This window comes from Oncorhynchus masou, chromosome 11 (genome assembly GCF_036934945.1).
Source record: "Oncorhynchus masou masou isolate Uvic2021 chromosome 11, UVic_Omas_1.1, whole genome shotgun sequence".
NCBI lineage: Eukaryota > Metazoa > Chordata > Actinopteri > Salmoniformes > Salmonidae > Oncorhynchus > Oncorhynchus masou.
In genome coordinates this window covers 23,976,132-24,003,852 of record NC_088222.1, presented here as the reverse complement: position 1 = coordinate 24,003,852, position 27,721 = coordinate 23,976,132, and the positions used below count along the sequence as shown (strand labels likewise).

The window sequence follows — 27,721 nt, the reverse complement described above, 5'->3', positions numbered from 1 at the left end:
TTGCTTGTCCTATGTTGCTCTGTCTGTATACTATGTCTTGCTTGTCCTATGTTGCTATGTCTTGCTTGTTCTATGTTGCTATAGTCTATATTGTAATTGTTTTTAATAACCTGCCCAGGGACTGCGGTTGAAAATTAGCCGGCTGGCTAAAACCGGCACTTTTACTGAAACGTTGATTAATGTGCACTGTCCCTGTAAAAATAAAAATAATCTCAAACTCAAACTGAACTATGATAGCCTGTCATTTTATCTCCCGTCCTGTAGAATTTGGGCTAAATAACAGTTTCGCTGGATTTTATTAGTGAAAAAGATTATGGTGGTGTGGTGATCAAACTGAAATCAGAGCAGTTGTCGATTCTCCCTATCGGAATACTGGGATTGAGCCAATTAACACACAAATACGTACACACACACAAACACACGCACACGCACACGCGAGCGAGCATCACAATGCTGATCAGAGACAGCAACCTCCTCCCAACACCCCTCCCTCTTCTTCTTCTTTCACTCACACACATTCAAAGACACTCCGCTAGGGCAAACACAACGGCTCCACTTTGAAAAGGAAAGAGGACAATTCAGATATGATTATATACAGAATAACATAGATGTAAATGTGGCTATTTTATAACTGAAACCCTTTTCGGTTATGGAGTGCGTTTTGGACATGGACTGTATATATTGTGCGTCGCTCAGATGGACCTCCGAGGCGCGAAGAAACGGCTGGCGGGGACATGGCAGGTGACATGCCTAGCTCTCATCAAATGTTTCCTGGATTTTGTTTTAGCTCAGAATCGCTATTCAATCCCTGAGGAACTGGAACATGTGGTTTAAATTGGAAATATAGCCGAGGATTTGGGCTTTGGTTTCTACGTGGAGAGACTCTGTGCGCAGGTTCAGAATAGTTTCAGGCACAAAAAAAATAAAAAATACTTTGAGACTAATTTAGAAAATTTTATTTTATTTGTAAACGAAATAATTGATGGAGAGGAGCTATGTGAACAGTTTCTCTTGGCTCTTTCCATTTGCCATGGTAATCGAAAAACCTTTGGAAATATTAAGGGTTGAGGTGGATATTTTAGATGTAAACGATAACTCTCCCAGTTTTCCGTGGGGCGAGTTTAATCAAGATATATTCGAGGTGGCGGTACATGGGTTTGGGGTCAATTTGTATTGAATTCAAAATAAAATAGACAAACCGTCACTCCAAAACTAGCGGACCAATGGAGACTCATTGTCTAGGCCTCCCTCTAAACTCCGCCCTTAACGGAAAAAATGCCAACAACTCGCAATCGAAAAGAATGGCAGTGAAAGCAAAGAAACACATCGAAAGCAAATATACGAGTAGCGTAACCAAAATGTTGTACATTTATTACATGTTTTATTTAACCTTTATTTAACGAGGCAAGTCAGTTAAGAACAAATTCGAATTTTATACATGCAGGCAAGAGCGTAGGCAAAATGTATTCAATAGGATTGGTTGCTGGGAAAGTTTAAACCGAAAGAAAATGCATTAGTTTTCAAATATATGTTTTTATCATTTGTCATAGAGTTTTGTTCTCGCTTTAAAATGATTTGCCTACACGTTTTTGGGTTGTTTGGTTTTTGATTTCAACATCCATTATTTCACCCGTCCTCGAAAATATAATGTTTACATTCTCAACTTCATTTTTCATGTTCACATTTTATTTTGAATTCAATACGTAGGTCGTGAAATTGACCCCATAACCGTGTCCCGTTTCCCCTGCTGGAGAGTTCGCAGAACTTGGATGTTGGCAGCGACTCTTTCCGCTCCTATCTGCTGAGTGTGAACGGCCATTTCGTCCTGGACGCCTAGCGTTAGCAGTACGTTTGCGGAGTTGGTCCTGGAGAGCCCGTTGGACACAGAGGAGCAGAATACGCACCAAATTGTGCTGACTGCTGTGAACGGAGGCTCGCCAGAGAGGTCCAGGACAGCGCAGATCAATATAACAGTTATAGATGCAAATGACAACGCGCCTGTGTTTGACACTGTTGTGATTCAACTAAACGCATCGGATTTGGATGAGGGTCCAAACGCGGAAATCACATACGCTTTCAGCGGGCAGGCACCCATTAAGGTGCGCGAGATTTTCAGCATGGATTCGCGCACTGGAGAGATCAGAGTGAAAGGGGTCGTAGATTACGAAAAAGACAGGATGCAAGAAATATATGTGCAAACCAGGGACATGGGCTCCCCGGCAGTGGCCGTGCACTGTACGGTTCTGGTGATATCATAGATGTGAATGACAACCTCCCGGAGGTGATTTTGACATCAGTGTCCACACCTGTCCAAGAGGACGGACCACCCGGGACTGTGATAGCTGTCATTAGTGTCATGGACAAGGACTCGGGTGAAAATGGGAACGTTGACTGTGAAATTCCAGATCATGACCCAGCTCAACTTGTGATTTTTTTTGGGACCGAGAGACCATTTCTGACTACAACATCACTCTCACAGCACGGGAAATGGGCGCGTCTCCCTTGTTCACAATGACAACTATTTTAGTGCAAGTGTCAGACATGAATGACAACGCACCCCGATTCAAGCAGCCATCATACACTGTATATTTGAGAGAGAATAACGCACCAGGAACCTCAATGTGTTCGGTTACTGCCCTGGATCCAGATTCGGAACAAAATGCCTATCTTTCTTACACTATTCTGGAAGGTGATATACAGGGAATGCCGGTGGCCACCTACGTCTTCATAAACTCAGACAATGGAAATATGTACGCCCAGCGTTCTTTTGACAATGATCAGCTAAGAAACGTTCAAAATTTAGTCCAAGCACAAGATTCCGGTTTCCCTCCCCTGAGCAACAATGTTATTGTGAATGTCTTTATTTTTGACCAAAATACGCGGTGCTTAGTAGTGTCTCTGTGCGCTATCTCGTTCACGTTTCTGATGGCTATTATCGTTTTGGCCCGGATAAGGGCATACAGGGACCTTCCATTCGAGGATTTAATTTCTCTCTTAGTGGATGCTGCGTGTTCCGATCTGAGGAGTCTACCGCTGATGTGATCAAGAAGTCCAACCTGAATGTGCAGAAAACCACAGGCACCAAAGGATCCACGAACTGCGACGAGGCAAAACTGCAACGGCCCCCTTTCACAGGCACAATACTTCAAGATGTGTCTGACCCAGGAAAGAGCGATTTCATGTTCCTAAAGCCATGCATCTCGATAACTGCAACTCCACAGAAGGATAACACCAAGGGCACAGACGACATCGAGTTGGAACGCACAGGACCTCCGCAACCTGATAGTGAACAACGGAGCAATTACTCCGAACGATGTATACTGTTTCAAACTTAATCACATCAGACAGACACATTTTAAAATTGTAATGCATCAATTTATTTGTATCCTGTTTCGGTGATTGTCATGCTTTTTCAACAAATAAGAAGCATTGCAAAGATACGAGAAAACGAATGGAAAACAATGATGCATGAGTCAGAAACGCTGTAGCTATGATTAACTTATAAAGTTATCTTGGCGACTGAACAAATATTTTCAGTCATACTATTAGAATTATGCGTGAAGATTTTATATTGAAGTGGAGGGAGAAGAAAATAGCCGAGTATCAGGAGCGAGTGAGCAAGCATCAGGAGCGAGTGAGACTCGAGTTTAATCATGGGCCTAGACCTGGATAGCCTATCCACTAATAATTTGAATATAATATAATTGTATATTTTATGGACTGATATAAAGAGAGAGGTCATGTGAAGTAATCCGTGTAATAAGCAAAACAACGTATTGTATAGTTTTGCTAATTACCTCAACAATCCAACAATATGAATTTGTTTGCTGAAGAATAAACTGACGTTTCAAGGCCTTTCGAGTTAGTAGTGCATGACGTGTGGAACTCATACATTAAAGATAAAATAATGAATGCATCCGAATATAACTAAATAAAAGTAATTCAAGTACTACATCATAAAAACAAAATGCTGATTTGCATACATATAATTGCAATTACTGACGGGATGGTGGCTCACTTGCAACTTTAGATAATATGCATCTTCCTAGTGATGCTCCATTGTGCCGCAGGGGGGGGCAATAGCTGCATACATGGGTATATTAATGAACTGTAGTGTATTGCATTAATAATGCAAGAATGAAACAACTGTACTGCCCGTTTTCCTATTCATTGTAGTACTAGTGTGTATTTCTTTCTTCCAAAGAGCAATTTAAACTATCCCCTGCATATTAAATAATGTAATGTTTCTCACAGAATCAAATTTATTTTCTGGCAATTATTTGTAATTAATGTGGTCTATTATTTCTGCTGTATTGCTAACCTTACTGTTTAAATTTTTCCTCTCAAGCAAGCGAACATTGACTGGACATTTATGAAAAATCTCTGAAATTCACACTGTAGGGCATGTTGCTATTGCAGAAATCACAACACTAACCAACACTTTATTATGTGATTTGTTTTGTTTGCAGACTGCAACATGTCCACCCAGGAAGGAGAAGTTGGGAGCTTAGGAGGTGTTCCAAACCGTACCTGGACTCTAAGGTACAGCCCCTATCTGCACAGCGACCACCTGACTACCAGCATAGTGTCTACATCCCTGGCATGCTGTCTGGCTACTGTACACTGAAGCCTGTGCCCAGAGGAGAACTGAACTAATTTTCTACATTTGAAAAGAAGAAGAGGTCCGTCTCTAGCTATGACCCAAGCTTGAGCAGAGAGAGGACAATCTGATCAACAGTGACTTTTCTAAATGAATATAGTGGGACAGACTGTGCATACAATTCAAGGTAATTTCTTGTAGATGCTCACTAAATATTAATATCAACAACCCATAAATTATAACCCTCTGTGTCTGTTTGTATCTATGCTCCTTCGCACGTATAATTTACAACATTACACCATAGTATTTTGTCTCAATACAGCAGTGTCTGTCATAATGCTATCCCTTTTAATTCATATCATGTGCAATCCTAGTTTAGGATGAGGGTGATGATGATGATGATGATTGTACTGATATAATGGCAATTATAGCCACTTATGGTGAAAATGATCTGAGGATATACCATCTGCAGATTATGCATTGCATTCTGTGAGGCAATAATTTACAGGCATTCACAGTGCCTTCCACATTTTGTTTTACGTTACAGCCTTATTCTAAAATGTATTTAAAACATTTTTTTCTCATCAATCTACACACAATACCCCACAATGACAAGGCGAAAAGAGGTTTGTAGAATTTTTTTCAATGTATTAAAAAAACAAAACTGAAATATCACATTTACATAAGTATTCAGACCCTTTACTCAGCACATTTGGAAGCAATTACCTCCTCGAGTCTTCTTGGGTATGATGCTACAAGATTGTATTTGGGGATTTTCTCCCATTCTTCTCTGCAAATCCTCTCATGCTCTGTCAGGTTGGATGGGGAACGTTGCTGCACAACTATTTTCAGGTCACTCCAGAGATGTTTGATCGGGTCCAATTTGTAAGTCGCTCTGGATAAGAGCGTCTGCTAAATGACTTAAATGTAAATATGTAAATGTTTAAGTCCGGGCTCTGGCTGGGCCACTCAAGGACATTCAGAGACTTGTCCCAATGGCACTCCTGCATTGTTTTGGCTGTATGCGTAGGGTCGTTGTCCTGTTGGAAGGTGAACGTTCGCTCTGGAGCAGGTTTTCATCAAGGATCTCTGTACTTTTCTCCGATCATCTTTGCCTCGATCCTGACTAGTCTCCCAGTCCCTGCTGCCGAAAACACCCCCAAGCATGATGCTGCCACCACCATGCTTCAACTTAGGGGTGGTGCCAGGTTTCCTTCAGACGTGACACTTGTCATTCAGGCCAAAGTGTTCAATCTTGGTTTCATCAGAGCAGAGAATATTGTTTCTCATGGTCTGAGAGTCCTTTAGGTGGCTTTTGGCAAATTCCAAGTGGGCTGTCATGTGCATTCTATTGAGGAGTGGCTTCCGTCTGGCCACTCTACTATAAAGACCTGATTGGTGGAGTGCTGCAGAGATGGTTGTCTTTCTGGAAGGTTCTCCCATCTCCACAGAGGAATTCCAGAGTTCTCTCAGAGTGACCATCGGGTTCTTGGTTACCTTCCTGATGAAGGCCCTTCTCCCCAAGTTGCTCAGTTTGTACGGGTGGCCAGCTCAATTAAGAGTCTTGGTGGTTACAAACTTCTTCCATTTAAGAATGGAAGGCCACTGTGTTCTTGGGGAACGTAAATGCTGCAGAAATATTTTGGTACCCTTCCTCAGATCTGTGCCTTGACATAATCCTGTCTCGGAGCTGCACGGACAATTCCTTTGACCTAATGGCTTGGTTTTTGCTCTGACGTGCACTGTCAACTGTGTGACCTTATATGGACAGGTGTGTGCCTTTCCAAATCCTGTCCAATCAATTGAATATATCACAGGTGGACTCCAATCAAGTTGTAGAAACATCTCAAGGATGATCAATGGATACAGGATGCACCTGAGCTCAATTTCGTGTCCATAGCAAAGGGTCTGAATACTTACTTAAATACTTTTCTTTTTTATAAATTATTAAAAAAAAACATTTATCAAAACCTATTGCGTGTACATTGCTGAGGAATTTTTGCAATTTTATCAATTATAGAACAAGGCTGTAATGCATCAAAATGTGGAAAAAGTCAAGGGATCTGAATACTATTTTGAAGGCACTATATCTCACATTGTTTTACTTTATACCTTTATGTTTGACCTGTTTGGCTTCATAAACATTTCTATCATGTATACAATCAGAGATGAATGCTGATTTATTTTGATCAATGGGTTAGGTCGGGTATACTGGACACACATAGCCTTATGATTCAGTCTGGGACGTAGACCTGCAGTGTGGCGCTGCCCATGCGATATGTTGCTGAATTTACTCATAGACAATTGCTGTGACGTTAACATCTATGATTATTGCATCAAAAGTTAGTAATTCTATTATCTGTTCCCCTGGGATTCACAGAGACATCCCACTGGGCACACCACATAATTTCAATGTGGAAATTTGGTGGTAACACTTTATTTTAAGGGTCCGTAATAAACCTTTTATAACGCAATTATAAGGCATTTACAAACAGCTTGCTCACAATATATTAATAATTTCTCCCACATTTGTAAATGATAGTAAGCTAGTATTCACACATGTATATAAAGTTACTTAAACATCCTGTGTTGTGTGCTTGTTTGTTTTTTTACCAGGTACAGAAGGAATGTCTACCAATGTTTTTGACTTTACTAATGGTAAGTAAATGTTTTTTTTTTAATGTGGGAGTAATGATTAGTAAATGGTGAACTCAATTTATTAATGCCTTATAAGTGGTTTTACGACGGACCCTTAAAATAAAGTGTTGCCAATTTGGATCATATTTGGTTGAAATGTTTCTCAATGCGATAAAAAGCACAATACATACATAAGTACATAAGTACAATACACACAATAAGTACATCCAAATTCCAATTGAAAAACGTTTTTATTTTTGGTGTAGTAGTCATTTAATTGTGTTTTCACTGCACTTTCAACCATTTAAAAGCAAAACAATGTTCAAATGGTAATACAATATCTGATATTTTGTATTTATACAACAACTTAATATGCTATCACTGTGCTTCATCTAATAGCACAACCACATGATCTGGATTGCAGTTGAAATTACATTAAAAGTACATAGTGCAATTGATCAATGTTTGAGATTCTGCGCAGATTATTATAGCAATTGTGAAGATGTCCACGGAGCTGTGAGCTTTGCATGCTATCTTCAACATGCACGTATTTTATGAATACATAGGAAGACATTGAAAGGTACAGTAACCCCCTCTCCAGGATCAACGTGTAATTGCTGAAACAAAAAAGATAAGTTTGGAGAAAATAAATGTAGGTGGATGATGGCCATGTTTAGGGTAACAAACTAAAAAGGAAAAAAAGGGCTACATTTGACAGATACTTGGTTATTTAATTAAAAACTTTTTTTTAGGAAGGGGGCCTTTTTCCCTGCTACCTGTGTAAGATGCCCACCTCCCAGGAAGTGTCCCCTTTCCTTACACTTTTATGTACAGTTAAACTAAACTCATTATCATTTGAATAGGCAAGATTTTAAATCCCAAGTCATTTAAATAAAATTCAAGAGCAAATGGTTCACACGCACACACGCAGCAGAATAATCCCATCCCAGTTACATTTGAGCATGGCTCATGAGCCCACCTGTGACACTGCTCGCTCCGTATCCAGGCCCCACAGGTAACAGAGAAGAGCTCGTTACAGAACAAGCATTCTGCATTCCCCTTCTTTTAGGGTGTTTGTTGTGGTTTTTGAACCTGAATAACCTTTTTCTGTGGCACCACATTTATACAGTGGGAATATATACAGTGGAAAGAAAACGCATTTGAACCGTTTAGAATTACCTGGATTTCTGCATAAATTGGTCATTGTCACGATCGTTTGTAGAAGCGAATGTTGAGTTCCACATAATTTATTAATAGTGAAACTTAACAAAAACAACAAACGAACAACGAACCATGACTACAGAGGTGCTACATACACTTACTCAAAATACAATATCCCACAAACCCAGGTGGGAACAGACACTACTTAAATATGATCCCCAGTTAGAGACCACGATTACCAGCTGCCTCTAATTGGGAATCATACAAATCACCAACATTGAAACATGAAAACTAGAACACCCACATAGAAATAATAAACTAGACTAACCCCCCAGTCACGCCCTGACCTACTCCACCATAGAAAATAAGGACTCTCTATGGTCAGGACGTGACAGTCATACATTTTTTTCTGATCTTTATCCAGGTCACAACAAAAGACAAACACAGTCTGCTTAAACTAATAACACACAAACCATTACACTTTTTCATGTCTTTATTGAACACACCGTGTTCACAGTGCAGGTTTGAAAAAAATATGTGAACCCTACGATTTAATTTAGCCTTTATTTAACTTGGCAAGTCAGTTAAGAACAATTTCTTATTTTCAATGACAGCCTAGGAACAGTGGATTAACTGCCTTGTTCAGTGGCAGAACAACAGACTTTTTACCTTGTCAGCTCGGGGATTCGTTCTTGCAACCTTTCCGTTATTAGTCCAACGCTCTAACCACTAGGCTCCCTGCTGCCCCTAATAACAGGTTGACCCTCCTTTGGCAGCAATAACCTCAACCAAACATTTTCTTTAGTTGCAGATCAGACCTGCACAACAGTCAGGAGGATTTTTTTACCATTTCTCTTTACAAAACTGTTTCAGTTCCACAAAATTCTTGGGATGTCTCTCTTGAGGTCATGCCACAGCATCTCGATTGGGTTGAGGTCAGGACTGACTGGGCCATTCCAGAAAGAGTATTTTCTTCTGTTCAAGCCATTCTGTTGTTAATTGACTTCTGTCTTTTAGAGTTGTTGTCCTGTTGCATCACCTAACTTCTGTTGAGCTTCAATTGGTGGACAGATAACCTTACATTCTCCTGCAAAATGTCTTGATAAACTTGGGAATTCATTTTCCCGTCAATGATAGCAAGCTGTCCAGGCCCTGAGGCAGTAAAGCAGCCACAAACCATGATGCTCCCTCCACCATACTTTACAGTTGGGATGAGGCTTTTTTTCTCCACACATAGTGTTGTGTTCCTTCCAAACAACACAAATTTAGTCTGAAGTTTTGGGAACTTCTGTCTTTTAGAGTTGTTGTCCTGTTGCATCAACTAACTTCTATTGAGCTTCTTCCATGGTGGCTTCTTCCATGGTCTCCTCCCATGAACACCATTCTTGTTTAGTGTTTTATTTATTGTAGACTTGTCAACAGAGATGTTAGCGTCTTCCAGAGATTTCCGTAAGTCTTTAGCTGACATTCTAGGTTTCGTCTTAACCTCATTGAGCATTCTGCGCTGTGCTCTTGTAATCATCTTTGCAGGACGGTGTAATGCTCGTCTGTAATGGAAGAAGGTGAGGACCAATGCGCTGCGTGGTAAGTGTCCATATTGATTTCATGGAATAAATGAACACTCAACAGAAAACAATAAAGCGACAACAAACTAAATGAAACAGTCCTGTACGGTGAATACACAAAACACAGAACAGAAAATAATCACACACAACACAAGGGTGAAAACAGGCTACCTAAGTATGGTTCTCAATCAGGGACAACGATTGACAGCTGCCTCTGATTGAGAACCATACCAGGCCAAACACAGAAATCCCAAATCATAGAAAAAAGAACATAGACTGCCAACCCCAACTCACGCCCTGACCATACTAAAGCAAAGGACAAAACAAAGGAACTAAGGTCAGAACGTGACAGTACCCCCCCCCCCCCAAAGGTGTGGACTCCAGCTGCAAAACCTGAACCTATAGGGGAGGGTCTGGGTGGGCGTCTGTCCGCGGTGGCGGCTCTGACACGGGACGTGGACCCCACTCCACCATAGTCTTTGTCCGCCTCTTAACCTGCCTCCGTGGCCTCTTTAGAACGGTGACTCTCGCCGCCAACCTCGGACTGGGGACCCTAGCCACGGGTCCCGAATGGCCGGGAGATTCCGGCAGCACCTGACAGGCAGGAGACTCCGGCAGCTCCGGAGTGAAGTGCGATACCGGCAGCGCTGGAGTGACAGGCGACTCCGGCATCTCCGGAGTGAAGGGCGATTCTGGTAGCACCGGAGTAACGAATGGCTCTGGCAGCTCCTGACTGACAGGCGGCTCTGGCAGCTCCTGAATGACCGGCGGCTCTGGCAGCTCCTGACTGACCGGCGGCTCTGGCAGCTCCTGACTGACGGGCGGCTCTGGCAGCTCCTGACTGGTGGGCGGCTCTGGCAGCTCCTGACTGGCATGCGACTCTGGCAGCTCAGCACAGATGGGCGACTCTGACTGCTCAGGACAGATGGGCGACTCTGGCAGCTCAGGACAGATGGGCGACTCTGGCAGCTCAGGACAGACGGGCGACTCTGGCAGCTCAGGACAGACGGGAGCACCTGTAGGCTGGAGACGGAGAGACAGCCTGGTGTGGGGGGCTGCCACCGGAGGGCTGGTGCATGGAGGATAAACCGGATAGACCGAACCGTGGAGGCACACTGGAGGTCTCGAGCACCGAGCCTGCACAACCCTATCTGGCTGGCAGGGTAGCCTAGTGGTTAGGGCGTTGGACTAGTAACCGGAAGGTTGCAAGTTCAAACCCCCGAGCTCATGAAGTACAAATCTGTCGTTCTGCCCCTGAACAGGCAGTTAACCCACTGTTACTAGGCCGTCATTGAAAATAAGAATTTGTTCTTAACTGACTTGCCTAGTTAAAGAAAGGTAAAAAAATAAATACAAATAAAATAAAAAATTCCCCGTAGCCAGGCCAGTGCAGCGAGGTGGAATGGACCGCACTGGGCTGTGCTGGCGAAGCGGGGGCATCATGCGTAGGGATGGTACCATATACCCCGGCCGTGGAGACGCACTGGAGACCAGATGCGCTGAGCCGGCTTCATGGCACCTTGCTCGATGCCCACTCTAGCCCGGCCGATACGAGGCATTGCTATGTAACAGGGCTATGCCTGCGCCTCACGGCATAACACGGTGCCTGCCCGGTCCACCTCTCTCCATGGTAAGCACGCGGTGTTGGCTCAGGTCTCCTACCTGACTTAGCCACACTCCCCGTGTGCCCCCCCAATAATGTTTTTCTGTTCTGTGTTTTGTGTACTCACCATAGGACTGTTTCGTTTCGTTCATTGTTTTCTGTTGTGTTCATTTATTCTATTAAATCAATATGGAGACTTACCATGCTGCGCATTGGTCCTCACCTTCTTCCATCACAGACGAGCGTTACAGAATCACCCACCACAACCGGACCAAGCAGCGTAGTACCCAGGAGCAGCGGGTTCAAGACTCCTGGACTTGGGAGATCTTGGATGGCAAGGGACCCTGGGTACAGCCGGGAGACTCTCGTCCCAGCTGCGCTGCCGTGCTAGCTCCTCATAATGCCTTGGGGCGGCGATATTCTCCCTTCTGACGTTAACCTAACCCCTATTCTGACCCTAAGCCTGGCCCCTACTCTAAATCTGACCCCTAACCCTGCTAACTGGGGGTTAGCTAGCTATGCTAGCAGACATTGGCTTATGTTAACTAGCTGGATAGCATTTATTTCAACTCAAACTTTATGCACATATTGAATCATGTGTTGTTATATATACACACATATATATATATATATAAATATATATATATTAGTACCAGTCAGTTTGGACACACCTACTCATTCAAGGATTTTCTTTATTTTTTATTATTTTCTACATTGTAGAATAATAGTGAAGTCATCAAAACTATGAAATAACACATATGAAATCACATAGTAACCAAAAAAAGTGTTAAACAAATCCAGATATATTTTATATTTGAGGTTCTTCAAACTAGCCCCCCTTTTCCTTGATGACAGCTTTGTACTGTTGGCATTCTCTCAACCAGCTTCACCTGGAATGCTTTTCTCACAGTCTTGAAGAAGTTCCCACATATGCTGTGCACTTGTTGGATGCTTTTCCTTCACTCTGCAGTCCAACTCATCGCAAACCATCTCAATTGGGGTGAGGTCAGGTGATTATGGAGTACAGGTCATCTGATGCAGCACTCCATCACTCTCCTTCTTGGTCAAATAGCCCTTACACAGCCTGGAGGTGTGTTGGGTCATTGTCTAGTTGAAAAACAAATGATAGTCGCTGTTCCTTTTAGAATATCCATCATTGTCATACAGACAGAGGAAATAACTGTGGCTTGATATCAACGTCAAGATTTATAATCACATTTCTGGTGCCTCATTTAAAACCGTAGCCTAAATCTTACCATAAATATCTGCATGCTCCATTTCTAAAAACAATAAGTGAGCTACATCTTTAAAAAAAATGATTTATAAACTTGGTGCACGCCATAGAGGCCATACCAAAGATGATCTATTATCCAGACAAGATAATTAGGTGGATAAATCTTGATTACTGTGATTGGGTAAGCAGCACAATTTTTGCTATGAATGTGCATGAGAGTGAATGATTAGTATTGATTACTAGTAAAACATGAAAACAACAAATTATAAAATGTCTCAAGATGCCTTAATGTCTCAAGACATTGGTATTTCCAAGATGTGTCTATAGATGTCTTCATTTTTATGTCTTAAGACATTTCTCAAAATGTCTCAAGACATTTCTCAAAATGTCTCAAGACATGGTGATGGCTGGGTATGCAGTAATAGCAGACATACAGTGCCTTGCGAAAGTATTCGGCCCCCTTGAACTTTGCGACCTTTTGCCACATTTCAGGCTTCAAACGTAAAGATATAAAACTGTATTTTTTTGTGAAGAATCAACAACAAGTGGGACACAATCATGAAGTGGAACGACATTTATTGGATATTTCAAACTTTTTTAACAAATCAAAAACTGAAAAATTGGGCGTGCAAAATTATTCAGCCCCTTTACTTTCAGTGCAGCAAACTCTCTCCAGAAGTTCATTGAGGATTTCTGAATAATCCAATGTTGACCTAAATGACTAATGATGATAAATACAATCCACCTGTGTGTAATCAAGTCTCCGTATAAATGCACCTGCACTGTGATCACCCACCACAACCGGACCAAGCAGCGTAGTACCCAGGAGCAGCGGGTTCAAGACTCCTGGACTTGGGAGATCTTGGATGGCAAGGGACCCTGGGTACAGCCGGGAGACTCTCGTCCCAGCTGCGCTGCCGTGCTAGCTCCTCATAATGCCACCTCTCAGCTTTCGCTGCCTCCAGCACTGCCTTGGGGCGGCGATATTCTCCCTTCTGACGTTAACCTAACCCCTATTCTGACCCTAAGCCTAGCCCCTACTCTAAATCTGACCCCTAACCCTGCTAACTGGGGGTTAGCTAGCTATGCTAGCAGACATTGGCTTATGTTAACTAGCTGGATAGCATTTATTTCACCTCAAACTTTATGCACATATTGAATCATGTGTTGTTATATATACACACATATATATATAAATATATATATATATATATATTAGTACCAGTCAGTTTGGACACACCTACTCATTCAAGGATTTTCTTTATTTTTTATTATTTTCTACATTGTAGAATAAAATCAAATCAAAAACTGAAAAATTGTGCGTGCAAAATTATTCAGCCCCTTTACTTTCAGTGCAGCAAACTCTCTCCAGAAGTTCAGTGAGGATCTCTGAATAATCCAATGTTGACCTAAATGACTAATGATGATAAATACAATCCACCTGTGTGTAATCAAGTCTCCGTATAAATGCACCTGCACTGTGATAGTCTCAGAGGTCCGTTAAAAGCGCAGAGAGCATCATGAAGAACAAGGAACACACCAGGCAGGTCCGAGATACTGTTGTGAAGAAGTTTAAAGCCGGATTTGGATACAAACAGATTTCTCAAGCTTTAAACATCCCAAGGAGCACTGTGCAAGCGATAATATTGAAATGGAAGGAGTATCAGACCACTGCAAATCTACTAAGACCTGGCCGTCCCTCTAAACTTTCAGCTCATACAAGGAGAAGACTTATCAGAGATGCAGCCAAGAGGCCCATGATCACTCTGGATGAACTGCAGAGATCTACAGCTGAGGTGGGAGACTCTGTCCATAGGACAACAATCAGTCATATATTGCACAAATCTGGCCTTTATGGAAGAGTGGCAAGAAGAAAGCCATTTCTTAAAGATATCCATAAAAAGTGTTGTTTAAAGTTTGCCACAAGCCACCTGGGAGACACACCAAACATGTGGAAGAAGGTGCTCTGGTCAGATGAAACCAAAATTGAACTTTTTGGCAACAATGCAAAATGTTATGTTTAGCGTAAAAGCAACACAGCTCATCACGCTGAACACACCATTCCCACTGTCAAACATGGTGGTGGCAGCATCATGGTTTGGGCCTGCTTTTCTTCAGCAGGGACAGGGAAGATGGTTAAAATTGATGGGAAGATGGATGGAGCCAAATACAGGACCATTCTGGAAGAAAACCTGATGGAGTCTGCAAAAGACCTGAGACTGGGACGGAGATTTGTCTTCCAACAAGACAATGATCCAAAACATAAAGCAAAATCTACAATGGAATGGTTCAAAAATAAACATATCCAGGTGTTAGAATGGCCAAGTCAAAGTCCAGACCTGAATCCAATCGAGAATCTGTGGAATGAACTGAAAACTGCTGTTCCCAAATGCTCTCCATCCAACCTCACTGAGCTCGAGCTGTTTTGCAAGGAGGAATGGGAAAAATTTCAGTCTCTCGATGTGCAAAACTGATAGAGACATACCCCAAGCGACTTACAGCTGTAATCGCAGCAAAAGGTGGCGCTACAAAGTATTAACTTAAGGGGGCTGAATAATTTTGCACGCCCAATTTTTCAGTTTTTGATTTGTTAAAAAAGTTTGAAATATCCAATAAATGTCGTTCCACTTCATGATTGTGTCCCACTTGTTGTTGATTCTTCACAAAAAAATACAGTTTTATATCTTTATGTTTGAAGCCTGAAATGTGGCAAAAGGTCGCAAAGTTCAAGGGGGCCGAATACTTTCGCAAGGCACTGTACTTCAAAGTAAAAGATCAACTGTCTTGATGTTCACCTGTTAAATTAGTCTGTTGGCTAAACCGCATTGACTATGCGATCACATACAGAAAACTAGAAATATATAGCCTATCTATTTACATAGGCTCAATTAAATGAGAGACGCTAATTTGTTGCACGGTTACTACGGGAATATGAAACCATCACAGCCAGAAAAAGTGAGGAATTTATTCTGCAAGGGTTCTGAAAATAAAATAAATAGGAAATATAATCCTACGTCCAATTATTTTAGATTGGGGGGCTTAATGAGGAACTCAATCCCAAACCTTCGATCTCAGATCTTTATTTTATTATATGGCCATGTTTTGATTTATTTTTCTGAATATTGTTTTGCCTTTGAACAAGTCATGTGAGCATTGCTTTGAAGAAAATGGGCCCCATCTACAATACATGGCCAAATGAGTAGATTTGGCTATTTCAGCCACACCCATTGCTGAAAAGTGTATAAAATCGATCACACAACCATGCAATCTCCATAGCCTAACATTGGCAGTAGAATGGCCCATACTGAAGAGCTCAGTAACATTAAACGTGGCTCTGTCATTAGATCCACCTTTCCAACAAGTCAGTTCGTCAAATTTCTGCCCTGCTAGAGCTATCCCAGTCAACTGTAAGTTCTGTTATTGTCAAGTGGAAACTTCTAAGAGCAACAATGGCTCAGCTGCGAAGTGGTAGGCCACACTTGCTCACAGAATTAGACCGCTAAACCGCGTAGCGCGTAAAAACCGTCTGTCCTCAGTTGCAACACTCACTATCGAGTTCCAAACTGCCTCTGGAAAAAACATCAGCACAAAACCTGTTAAATGGGTGCTTTATGAAATGGATTTCCATGGCCGAGCAGCCGCACACAAGCCTAAGATCACCATGTGCAATGTCAAGCTTCGGCTAGAGTGCTGTAAAACTGGGGAGAGAGGTGCGAGAAAGAGTGTCAAAGACAGAAAGAGAAAGAGGTAAGAACAGAGGAGCAGGGAAGACAGCATATGATTAATTAATTACAGTGCTACAATTCAGTGCTACAATTCTCTCAGGTCATCACAATTACATAACAGTGTCTCTAGTGGTGTCTCCTAACCAGCCTTGGGCCCCCAGTTGGCCTGAAGGTTATTTTAAGAGCAGGTGAGGTGGCGATGACGAGACTGTGGGTTGGCATCCTCTCTCACATCAAAACATATCTGCAGACGAGATAGAATAAAAAAAATCATCAATCATCACAAAACTGACCTTGGATCATTAACTCTGGGAATACTACATCTCTATCTGTATTTCAATGTAAAGCATCGCTTTAATAATACTTCCTGTTGACCTGACCAAGTGACCTCTCACCTCTGATCATGATGTGCCCTCTATGTGTCATGCAGTTCAGATGCAGGAGGGGTTCACCGACACAGCTGATATAACCTAGAGGATTTAGGGAGAAGGAGGAGAGGGATGAAGTGAAGGAGACTGTTATTGAGAAAACAAGGTAGTTACAGAGACTGTTCAACAGGAATGTGTGTGTGGGACCTCACCTGGTGTCCACAATCAGTGGCTGCAGGGTACATTATACTGAAAAACATGCACAGACATGCGAGGCAAACAATATGGCATAGTTATATAAATAGAAATAATGAAGTGTCTTAACTATTCTCCATGGTTGGTCCTCTGAACTATTATTTGAAGGTGGAAGGAGCCACAGTTATACAACTGAGCCTGCTTATTGCACAACACAATTCATCAGATTGATACATGAATGCATAGGTGTGGGTTATAGGGTGTCTAATTGTTCTAAATCTTTTCAATATGGGTGACTCTTAAAATAGCCTGTTTTGTTTTTGTACAGACATCACCCTTACCTAAACAGCATCCTCACCTGAGAAGTAGAAATCAATGGGAGATAAACTGGGAATTGGATAACTGCAGTTGACATAGCTAAGTAAATGAAAGAATACTCTTATTGCAATATGGATGGCTCTTAAAAGTGCCTTTGGTTGTTGGTTGTGCATAGTGTAGTCTGTGGTGTTGCCAGGGAACAGCACCCTATTTGAAAAAGTAGCAGGTGAATATCTCCTGCACACGGATTGCCTCATTGTTAGACCCCATCCTTGAAACATCACGCAGAGCAGCAGACCTCTCCTCTTGCACATGGCGGCAAGCTGCAGATCCCCTCCTGGTCCTCATGTGTTATGCAGGACACAGGTTGCCTTCACACACGCCTGATTTCCCCCACGAGGCAGTCCAAGATGGCCCTGGTCACCCAACTGTGCAGTGCCCTAAACTGTAACTTTAGGCAATCGTTTTTAAGGAATCTACAGTCTGTAGGAATATGGAAGAAAATGTCATTATTAGACTTTTACATCACCAGGTCATTGTGGACTACTAAAGTATAATATCTCTTATAACAAATCATGATAACATTTGATAGATAGATGCATGTGCACATACGTGCATGTGTAGCATGTGAAGAGAGCAGGATCATATCAAGGATAGCATCACAAATTAATACAGTATCTGCCTTATCCAGCATATCCTACTCTCTCCCTTCTTTTACAGTTGGAGCGGCTATCCTTTCACCCTCCTCCATGGCTGTTAGCTACCTACCAACAAATGCATTTGGAGTTTATTTTTTACAATGATAAATACATCAAGATAGCTAGCTAATATGAAGTTTGGTAGCTTGTGATATTTAATTCAGCTATACAGTATGTAAAGTTGTCTATATAACTAGCTAACTATATTAGCAGCTCATTTTAGTTAGCCTGCACTGTAGCCAGTTAGCTAATAATACATCGTTGTTTTTTTAAATTTTCGAAAAGTATTTAATTACTTGAATAGGTTCTCCAAGCCATGTGGAGAACCTATTCATTTAATAACCAGACCTTCATACACATGCGCTATGCTTTATTCTTGATGCACAACCAACTGCTGCTAACTATATGCTGCCATATTCTGCCAGCACCGCCACAAGCGAGCCATTCTGAGCGGTCGAAGCGGCACGCAACAATTTACGGTGTGCTAGTGTACAGGAGCCGTAAAGTGGTGGCTTTGAGGTGCTGATTATCACAAATGGCAGCTTTTTAAGATATGAGGGTATGCAGAATAATTGCAATACTATACTTTCTCTTGTTGACTTGTTTAGGCCTACTTATTTTGAATGTTTTATAGACAAATATTGGACACTGCAAATGCTCCTTCGTCACTCAGACACACAATAGCCTATACTAGTGGACATAACTTTATCTTGACATCTACTTCAATATTAATAACACTTCTGGTCATTATAGAGTTCCTCATTCAAACAATATTTTTGGAAGGCATGTTGTGTGGTGCTAAAATTACTATTGAGAACTTGCGTTGGATTTGTTGTACTTCATTAAATTGGTATTCATACATTAGTCAAAAAAAGAGAACCACAGAATTAGAGTGCAACCACAGAATCTCAGACAATGTGCATATGCACACTTTTTAAACAGGCAGCCGTTAGTGCCTCACATAGGAAATGGTTGCAATAACCTTTCGAAATATTCATTTTCGTCTGTAAACATGAATTAACGTTACGTTCGTAACCATAACATTCATAATAAGGTACAACCATTTTACATAGCACACATCATGTCGCTGTTCCTTTTCAATGACGACTACCCAGCAGACGTCATCACGATTGGGAGAGCAGCAACGCACCGCAGTTGTACCGCGTGGAAGCTCGGCATGAATTCCCCGGTGCAGAACAGAAGGCTACGGATTGTTTCTCACGTAAGCAATAGCTCGTAGATGTAAAGTTATTCGTCTTTAACGGATTGCTTCAAGTATTGACCTAATTTAACATATTTATTTGCAATAATGGCGCTTTCCATTGCAACTGTATGGACAAGGTGCGTCACCGTTCTCTTTGTATTCTGCGCGATGTGGGGAATTGCTTTGTCCATTAATCGCTACTCTATTCCCGAGGAAATGCAAGAGGGTTCCGTTGTTGCAAACCTGGCTACAGATTTGGGACTTGACCTTCGCACTCTGATAACACGCAAGGCAAAGCTTGACATCATCCACAGAAACAAATATTTGGACATTAACAAAGAAACGGGAGACCTGTTCATACTTGAAAAGATAGATCGGGAATATATATGCTCGAGCAAGACAACGTCTTGTTTTCTGAAAATGGATGTCATATTTGAAAATCCCATTCGAATTTTTAACATTGAGCTTGAAATTATGGACATAAATGACAATGCACCGGTCTTTCGAAGGGAGACAATGCACTTGGATATTTCAGAATCTACCGCTGCAGGAGAGAGATTCTCTTTGACAAATGCTGTGGATGCAGATGTCGGTGCGAATTCTATTAAGACTTACTATTTAAGCGAAAGCAAGTCTTTTATAATTGACATACAGACGGGAAGCGATGGATCTAAATACGTAGATTTGGTTCTCAACAGTAATTTAGACAGAGAGGAACAGGCGGTTCATAATTTAATACTAACCGCTGTAGATGGCGGGGTCCCTGCACGCTCAGGCACAGCCAGTATCATCGTTAGGGTTCTGGATATCAATGACAACGCCCCTTTTTTTAACCAGCCGATATATGCTATTAATGTAACAGAGAACTCCCCAATTGGAACTCTAGTAATGACCTTGAACGCAACAGACTTGGACGAGGGCACTAACGCAGAGATGATATATTCATACACGTTATATACATCCGAGAAGACACAAGAAAAGTTCTCTCTAAATTCGAATACAGGGGAAATAAAGGTGAAGGATGTTATTGATTTTGAGGAGAGCCACAGTTTCGATATATATATTCAAGCCAGAGACCAAGGATCTAATTCGTTATCCGGAGATTGTAAAATAATGGTATTTATTACCGATCTGAATGACAACTATCCCGAGGTTACCATTAAATCTTTTAAAAGCACGCTCAAGGAAGATGTTGCCATGGGAACATTAATAGCAGTGATCAGTATAAGCGACAGGGACTCTGGGGACAACGGTGAAGTTGAGCTCACTTTGAACCAACAAACATCCCTACCTTTCGTTCTTAATAAGTCTTCGGAGGATTATTTTGCTCTGCATGTTTCAGAACCACTGGACCGTGAGACAATTCCAAGATATGAAATCACTTTCATAGTCACAGACAAAGGAACACCTCGCTTATCTGACAATGAGACAATCACCTTGGAGATACTGGATGTCAACGATAACTCGCCAATATTCCCCCAGTCGTTCTACACAATCCATGTTGTGGAGAACAACGTCCCCGGCGCACTGTTGACGTCACTCAGTGCTTTCGACCCGGACCTCCATGAGAACCAGTATCTGGTGTATTTTATCATGGAGAAGGAGATCATTAACACATCTATGTCCATGCTTTTCTCTATTAATCCAGAGAATGGCAACCTTTACGCTCTGAAGACCTTTGACTTTGAGAGGGAGAGGGAGTTTCTTTTCCACATAGAGGCCAGAGACTCTGGGGTACCTCCACTGAACAGCAATGTGACAGTTCACATCATCATTCTGGATCAGAATGACAACACCCCGCTCATAGTGTCACCTTGGCGTGCGCAGGGCTCGGTTATTGAAGAGGTGATACCGAGGTCCACTGATAAAGGATTTCTAGTTGCCAAAGTAATCGCCATTGACGCAGACTCATTACAGAATTCACGGGTCACATATCAGCTTCTACAGATCAGTGACTCTAGCCTCTTCAGTCTAGATCAATACAATGGGGAGATCCGTACCACAAGAATGTTCAGCTATAGGGACCCCCGTCATCAGAGGCTGGTTGTTGTCGCCAAAGACAATGGAGACCCTGCTCTTTCCGCTACAGTCACCATCAAGATATCAACAGTAGAACACATGGTGACACCATTCTCAGAAACTACTGAGTTGCCTTTGGAATATGACTTGTTCACAGACTTAAATCTGTATTTGGTCATTGGTTTGGGCTCAGTATCCTTTCTGCTATTGATCACCATATTGGTGGTCATCGTGCTGAAGTGTCAGAAACCGAAGCCCTTGAAGATGCCTCCTGCTATGAATATGAATCTGAACAGTCTAAATAGGAACAGTATGATCAGCAGAAACAGTATCATCAGCCAGAGGAGCTCTACCATAGCCGATTCCACCCTCATCTCCAGTGATGCCTACTGGTACAGCCTGTTTCTCGCAGAAACCAGGAAAGGCAAGGTGGTTGTCAGACAGCCTATAGTACCGAAGGGAGCAGGCTACTTTGTGTCCAGTATACCCAGAAGCACAGGGCCTACAGAGACCAGCGACTCAAGAGCATCCACGCTACAGGTATGTGCACCTCTGAGATGGAGGCCCGGAGCAGTTTTCCTCTGACATATACTTCCTTATATGAAATGCACACTCTTCCTTCCTTCATGTAATCACACATCTGACAAGGTTGGATTGATGAAAGCAGTAGCCTTTCTTTCATAGAGACTATCATGTGTCACTGATTACATGAATGAAGGATGCATTCAAATACTATTCAAACAGGGCCTTGTTTTGTTAAAAAAAAATGTTTTTATACAAGAGCCACCTCTGCATTATTTTTGAGACCAAAGCCACCTCTGCCGGTTCCTATGCGTGTCCTCTGCACATTCTTCAGACTGCCCGTTTGACCACCTTTACACAATCATATTCCACTGAGAGGAGGAGCCTAGAGACCCTGTGTCACCTCAGTGCAGCTCTCATCCTTTTATGTATACTGACAGGTTAAACTCCAGTTAATGGACCAATACAGTAGTACTGTACTACTTATCTGACCAGGGTTTAGTTTGGTTTTAAATAAATCCTGTATGTATTTTGCCGAAATGTCCTCTATGCATGGGATATCTGCAGGTTTTCTAGTGTTTCGCTAAGGGATGCTGTGAGTAGCATTGCTCCTGTACCTGTTGAGTTCCAGTAATTGCACTACCGCTAGTTAGCATTGGCCCGTGGAACTAACGCTAACTTTCTTTATACAGCACACATACACATAGCATCCACAAGTTCACCAGACTCTGGGAAAGTAGAACAAGAATATCACTGTATCCATTTAAGCTCTGTTCCAGTCCTGTGGTGTATGAACACAGCTAGGCTATTACTGTGTAAGTGTTATGCAGACATAACAGAAAAACTTATTTGCTTTTAATTTGCCCTGCAGTCATTCACTCTACTGGGGTTTGGCTCAGTTCGCTTATTTAAGTCATTGAGCCATGCTAATTCCCAAGTCATGTTAGTGCCACTTCCTTTCATTCTTTGCTTGCAGTTCATGCAATTTTAATAACAAAAAATAGCTTTCCAAGAACGTCTGTCTGCTGTTGTCTCAGACACTACAACTCTCTGAGCTGAATTGCACAAACCAGGACCGGGGTTTATGTCATAATAAAACTAACCTGGGGGAAAATAATGGACTCATGTGAGCTCTATACAGTATAATGGGACTGCCAGTGTAGGCTAAACATTGTATGACATTGTTAGTTTATTCTAATTCCTTTTGTGTTGATGTGTTTGTCTGTGTGCATTGTCTTTTCCAGGTCCAGTAAGAGGCTAACCTTGTCTAACTGAAGTACTGTTTTAATTTTAGCTCGGACTTAGGGACAAGGCAGTCTCCTCTCTATTGTACTGACATGACATGAAAACAAACAAGAGATTTGGATTGGATTAGTGGATCTTGTGTTTTGGAAAAGTGTGTGTGTGTGTGTGTGTTGGACTCTGACCATTGAACCTGTCTCTTTTTCTGTTCTAAAGTACTCAAAATGAAAGGAAGCCCATTCTACAGCTGGAGGTATGCTGGTTGCTGGTAACATGATGTAGGAGCACTGATTGGTGTAGCTCAATCTAGAATTGTGTTTCTCTCAATTTTTTCTGTGCAAGTGTCGCTGTCCTGCTCTAATGATAGGTCTAATTGTCACTTTATCACCCCTAACGTGGGTTTGACTCTGTGTGGGCAGAGTCCAGTCTCCTTTGTAAAAGGGGGCATGGATTATAAAATGTCAGCAAAGAGCCAACATACATTGATTTCCAGAGAGGATGCAGAGAGAGGGTTGAATTCCTGGTCTCTTTCTCTATCCCTTTCCCTATTTGTTTTCTGTCCCCTCCCCTGACACACACGGCACACTCTTCTTCCCATTGACCTTCATTGTGATGCATCTGTGATTAGATTGGGAAACCAATCACTGACAGCTGAGATTAGGCCCAAAGTGGCTGCCAGGTCAGAGCAGTAATGACAATATGTGGTTTGTTTGGCAGAGACTCAGGGTAAAGTGCTAATTAGCACAGATAAAGGATAGGATTAAGGTATGCACTATCTTGTTCCAAAGCTCAGTGTGCACACCACCTTCCAAGCAGCGGCTGCATCCAGCCCCTCTGTCACACCCACACACATCCCTGCATATTTTGGCTCTGCCCCTGCTCCCCAGCAGCCACATCTTATCATTGGCACAATAAAGGGAGAAATAATGAAATGATGAGCTGCTCAATGCCTGTCGGCCACTGTCTAACACAGACTAAAGGTGGCCTCCATAGACATATTACCTGTAGCCCTGCACGTATGCGCGCGCACACACACACACACACACACACATAAACAATTGCACTAAAGTAGTTCAAACACCAGCTTGCCTATCCTTCACTCCTACAGACTGTGATGTGCATGTCTCTATGGTACATCTCCCTTTCTGTTGCTCTATTTTTGTCATTTGTTTGGTTTTATTCAAATTTCACTTGCTTGCTTTTTAATCTGACCTAGATGCACATGATAGATCCATTCTGAAATTTGGCCATTCTGTAATTTCTCAATTCCTGTGGGGACAATAAAAGATAATGATTTGAGAAATAGCCCATGTAGACTTTACCATGCACACCTCCTTGCATAATCCAGAGGCATGTTAATTGTTTATGACCGTAAAAGTAAGCAACTTGGTATCTAATGCCCACCCATGTTCGATTGATGGTGGAAATAACCAGTCAAGCCCCAGTTGGTGATCTTAACAGTTGCATGAATTGTGACTCCTTATAGGCTGTCAGTCAAGCTGATCCCCCTCCTCTCTCCACCTCCTATTGGCTGACTGTGTTTTCTATTTATTGGCAGGATTCCAGGGCCAGCAGTGACCTGCCATGATGTCCTCAATCTGGGGTATTCGGCTGCAGAACGTTCAAAGAAGTTAAGAGTGACCAACACCCCTCCTTCAATCACTGGGATCCAACAGTTACCTCTGGGGGCAGCTCGTCGAACCCTCTGCCCAAACATACCACACCAACCACCTCAGCAACTGTAGACTACCTTTATCATCTTCCATCAAGCATGAATCTGCATGGCTACATCAACAGGTACTTGTATTTAGAAAATATCATAAAGAAGAAAGGATGAAGAAAGGAAGAAAGGAACATCAAACACAATGTTCCTTTCCACATTGGACTGATGTCATTATGCATATAGCACCCTCCCTGGGACTTTTGACTGTAAATGTGGGACCAGGCACTCAATATCTTCCAAAATCCTACCGTACCTCTCCAAGAAACACATTACACAAAAGGGATATTCTGTTTAGTCCTTGTGAGGGTTCCTCATCATTGTGATGTCAATGCATTATTGGGGTATGTGTGAGAGGTCACAATATGGTCAATGCCATAACTCTGTTAGCTTGTGAAATAACTATCTTTGTTTATCTGTGAATGTGTAGTGTGCATAGATAACTTTTGTACATTTTGTTTAGAAATAATACTAAAGTTTTTCATCATTTGGCTTTCTAGACCTTACCAATTTTCTTGAATGTGTTGAATTATGTTTTTGACTCTGAACATCAGCCTATGTTATGGGATTATTTATCTCCTGAGACATGGTATGGGATGTGCATGTTGAGTTGGTAACAAGATAAATCAAGACCTCATACCTGTCATTCAATGAGCCAGGCAGGAGAGAAGTACCCCATCTTACTCCACTTCACATTGCAGACAGAGATAGCTAGTATATTCTCACGGTTTAAATCTTCATGATCACATTTGACACTGACGCTATATTTAGTATATTTTGATGAGAAACATTTCCTGCTCAGCATGTGTGTGTGTGTATGTATATATATATATATATATATAAGCACAGACTATAATTCATTTTTTGTGTGAGAATCATGTCCAAGGAAAAACTCAGGACAGCGAGAAATACCCAGATTTAGTTCCTACCTGCCTAAGCAGGACAATATGAGGGTCAAATGTAGCCAACACTGTATGTAGAATATCTGAGGCACTAAAGGGGTTCACTTTACAACAATTTATCATACCTCTGTCTGAGCCTTCTCAACTAAGCTCCACAGGCCTCTGGCAGGATCCAATTACTGTAACACTTACTCCATCCCACACTCCCAGTGTCCCTGTCACTGTGAACAAACCTCAGAGAATCAGCTAAAGGAGAATTCAGTGTTAAACAGGAAGCTTAGAGGAAGAAACCATGTGTACTTTATATAAGAAATGTTACTATATTAACTTTAAAAAATAAGACTGTTTAAAAAAAAGATTTATTGTTGTATATTTGAAATGTATTTATGTTGGCATGGTGCAATACAATACTCTGGCCATGTTTTTAAAGTTTACAATGTTTTATGAATTGTCATGTTTTTATTGGATATTTTGACCTAACAATTGTTAACACTGCTTTTTATGTGACTTATTCAAGTACATTGTGTAGCCTACTGTATGACATTTGTATTGCAATACATCATTCAAATATTTTATCTGACACAGTGTACAGACAAACAATCTAAATTATTTCATGAAATGTGAATGTAGCGCTCCCCTGATTAAGAATTTAGCCAAAATGTTATTTTAAATTTATAGACAGAGTATCTCTTCTCCCAGCAATACCCTGAAGTGCAGAGATTTAATGCAAGGCATTAGGTCTTAGAAATGAGAAACTAGAACAGACAGCAGTATATACACGTCACAATGAAGGGAAAGGGCCAAAAGAAGGAGAGAGAGAGATAAGGAGAAAGAATCTGAAGACGAGTGAGACAGAGAGGGGGTTCCTTTGACGCCAGTGCATGTCATGAATGACCTTAAAGGCCCTGCACTCACAATCCATCCAGTCTTCATTTGAAATGAAATACTGAACTTAAATAATTCTGTATATATCTCAATCATATAGGTTTAATGGGAAAAACAATAAGCTATTCCTATTCACAGTGATTTCCACTGAATCCAGATCTGGCTACACCACTCATCTACCACAGGCTGCAGTGAAGTCATAGTTTGAAGTGCTAATTAACTCTCCAATTCTCTCTTTATCAGTCTCTTCCTATTTAAAGCCCTGTGTGAATCATGACCTCACCTCCCGTCACAATGTGAGGTCACTGTTTGGGTCTGAGGGTTGATGGTGTTGGACACAGCTGTTTGATTGATACACTAATGATGTGGGCGCTGCCTGCTCTGCCTGTGGGGAGAATATGCTACCTGAGCCTTGTATGAAGACACATTTATTACACATTTTAGGCAACAGAAAATATGAAACTAAATTCAGACGTCATGAGCGCTTTATGGGTCTCCTGTATTATACCAGTACATGTGACTTGAGGAGAATGAGATGATGGTTCTTAATCCAGATTCAAGTCATGATTATCGCAAGGGATAAGATGTAATCTGGATTCATTTAGATCCCAGGCATTTGGAGAAAATCTCCCAAGCAGCCAGTGGCTGGGTGATTGGCTGATATGACCTGAGACCTTAAGCTCTACTTTGACAGTGGAAGGGATTTAAAACCTGTATCGGCGTATCTACTTTGTACTTTTTTTAAAATACAATATACTTTTTATATCTGACGTAATCTCTGCACTTGGCTTGATGGTACAGGAGGGTGTCTGTGGTGCTTGCTTAAGTATCACGCAGATCATGTCTGTTTCTGTTGTGTAGCTACACTGCTTATTCCTGCATTATGATTATATGGTCTGACTGTATCTGCCTCCCTTTCTGTAGGGCTTCCTGTGTTATTTATAGGTGGGTGGGGGGCGGGGACACAACCCACAACGCTGATTGGCAGATGTGAGTTAAAAAGTGAGTGAGAGAGAATGGCATTGCATACATTTTTTTATTCAAAAACAGTTTGGATGTTGTTTCTGTTGCTTAAATGTCCTGCTTGTAGATGCTGGTGTCAATAAAGCTTTAAGATATGTGG

General features: G+C 41.7%; 1 protein-coding gene across 5 annotated transcripts; it reads left to right on the top strand.

Moving 5' to 3' along the window:
* Positions 1 to 521: 521 nt before the first annotated feature.
* LOC135548366 (protocadherin alpha-C2) lies at positions 522 to 27,721 on the top strand. Of its 5 annotated transcripts, XR_010456811.1 has the most exons (5): positions 522 to 741; positions 4,470 to 4,787; positions 7,217 to 7,258; positions 23,308 to 23,344; positions 24,650 to 27,721. XR_010456811.1 is itself a non-coding variant. In XM_064977896.1 (3 exons), exons 1-2 carry the CDS (start codon positions 19,414 to 19,416, stop codon positions 23,317 to 23,319), a joined length of 2,466 nt encoding a protein of 821 aa, XP_064833968.1. In that variant the 5' UTR covers positions 18,675 to 19,413; the 3' UTR covers positions 23,320 to 23,344; positions 24,650 to 27,721. The 5 variants fall into 5 exon arrangements, 2 of the variants coding, with proteins under 2 accessions (XP_064833968.1, XP_064833967.1); XR_010456812.1 differs by lacking the exon at positions 23,308 to 23,344; XM_064977896.1 differs by lacking the exons at positions 522 to 741; positions 4,470 to 4,787; positions 7,217 to 7,258 and adding an exon at positions 18,675 to 21,867.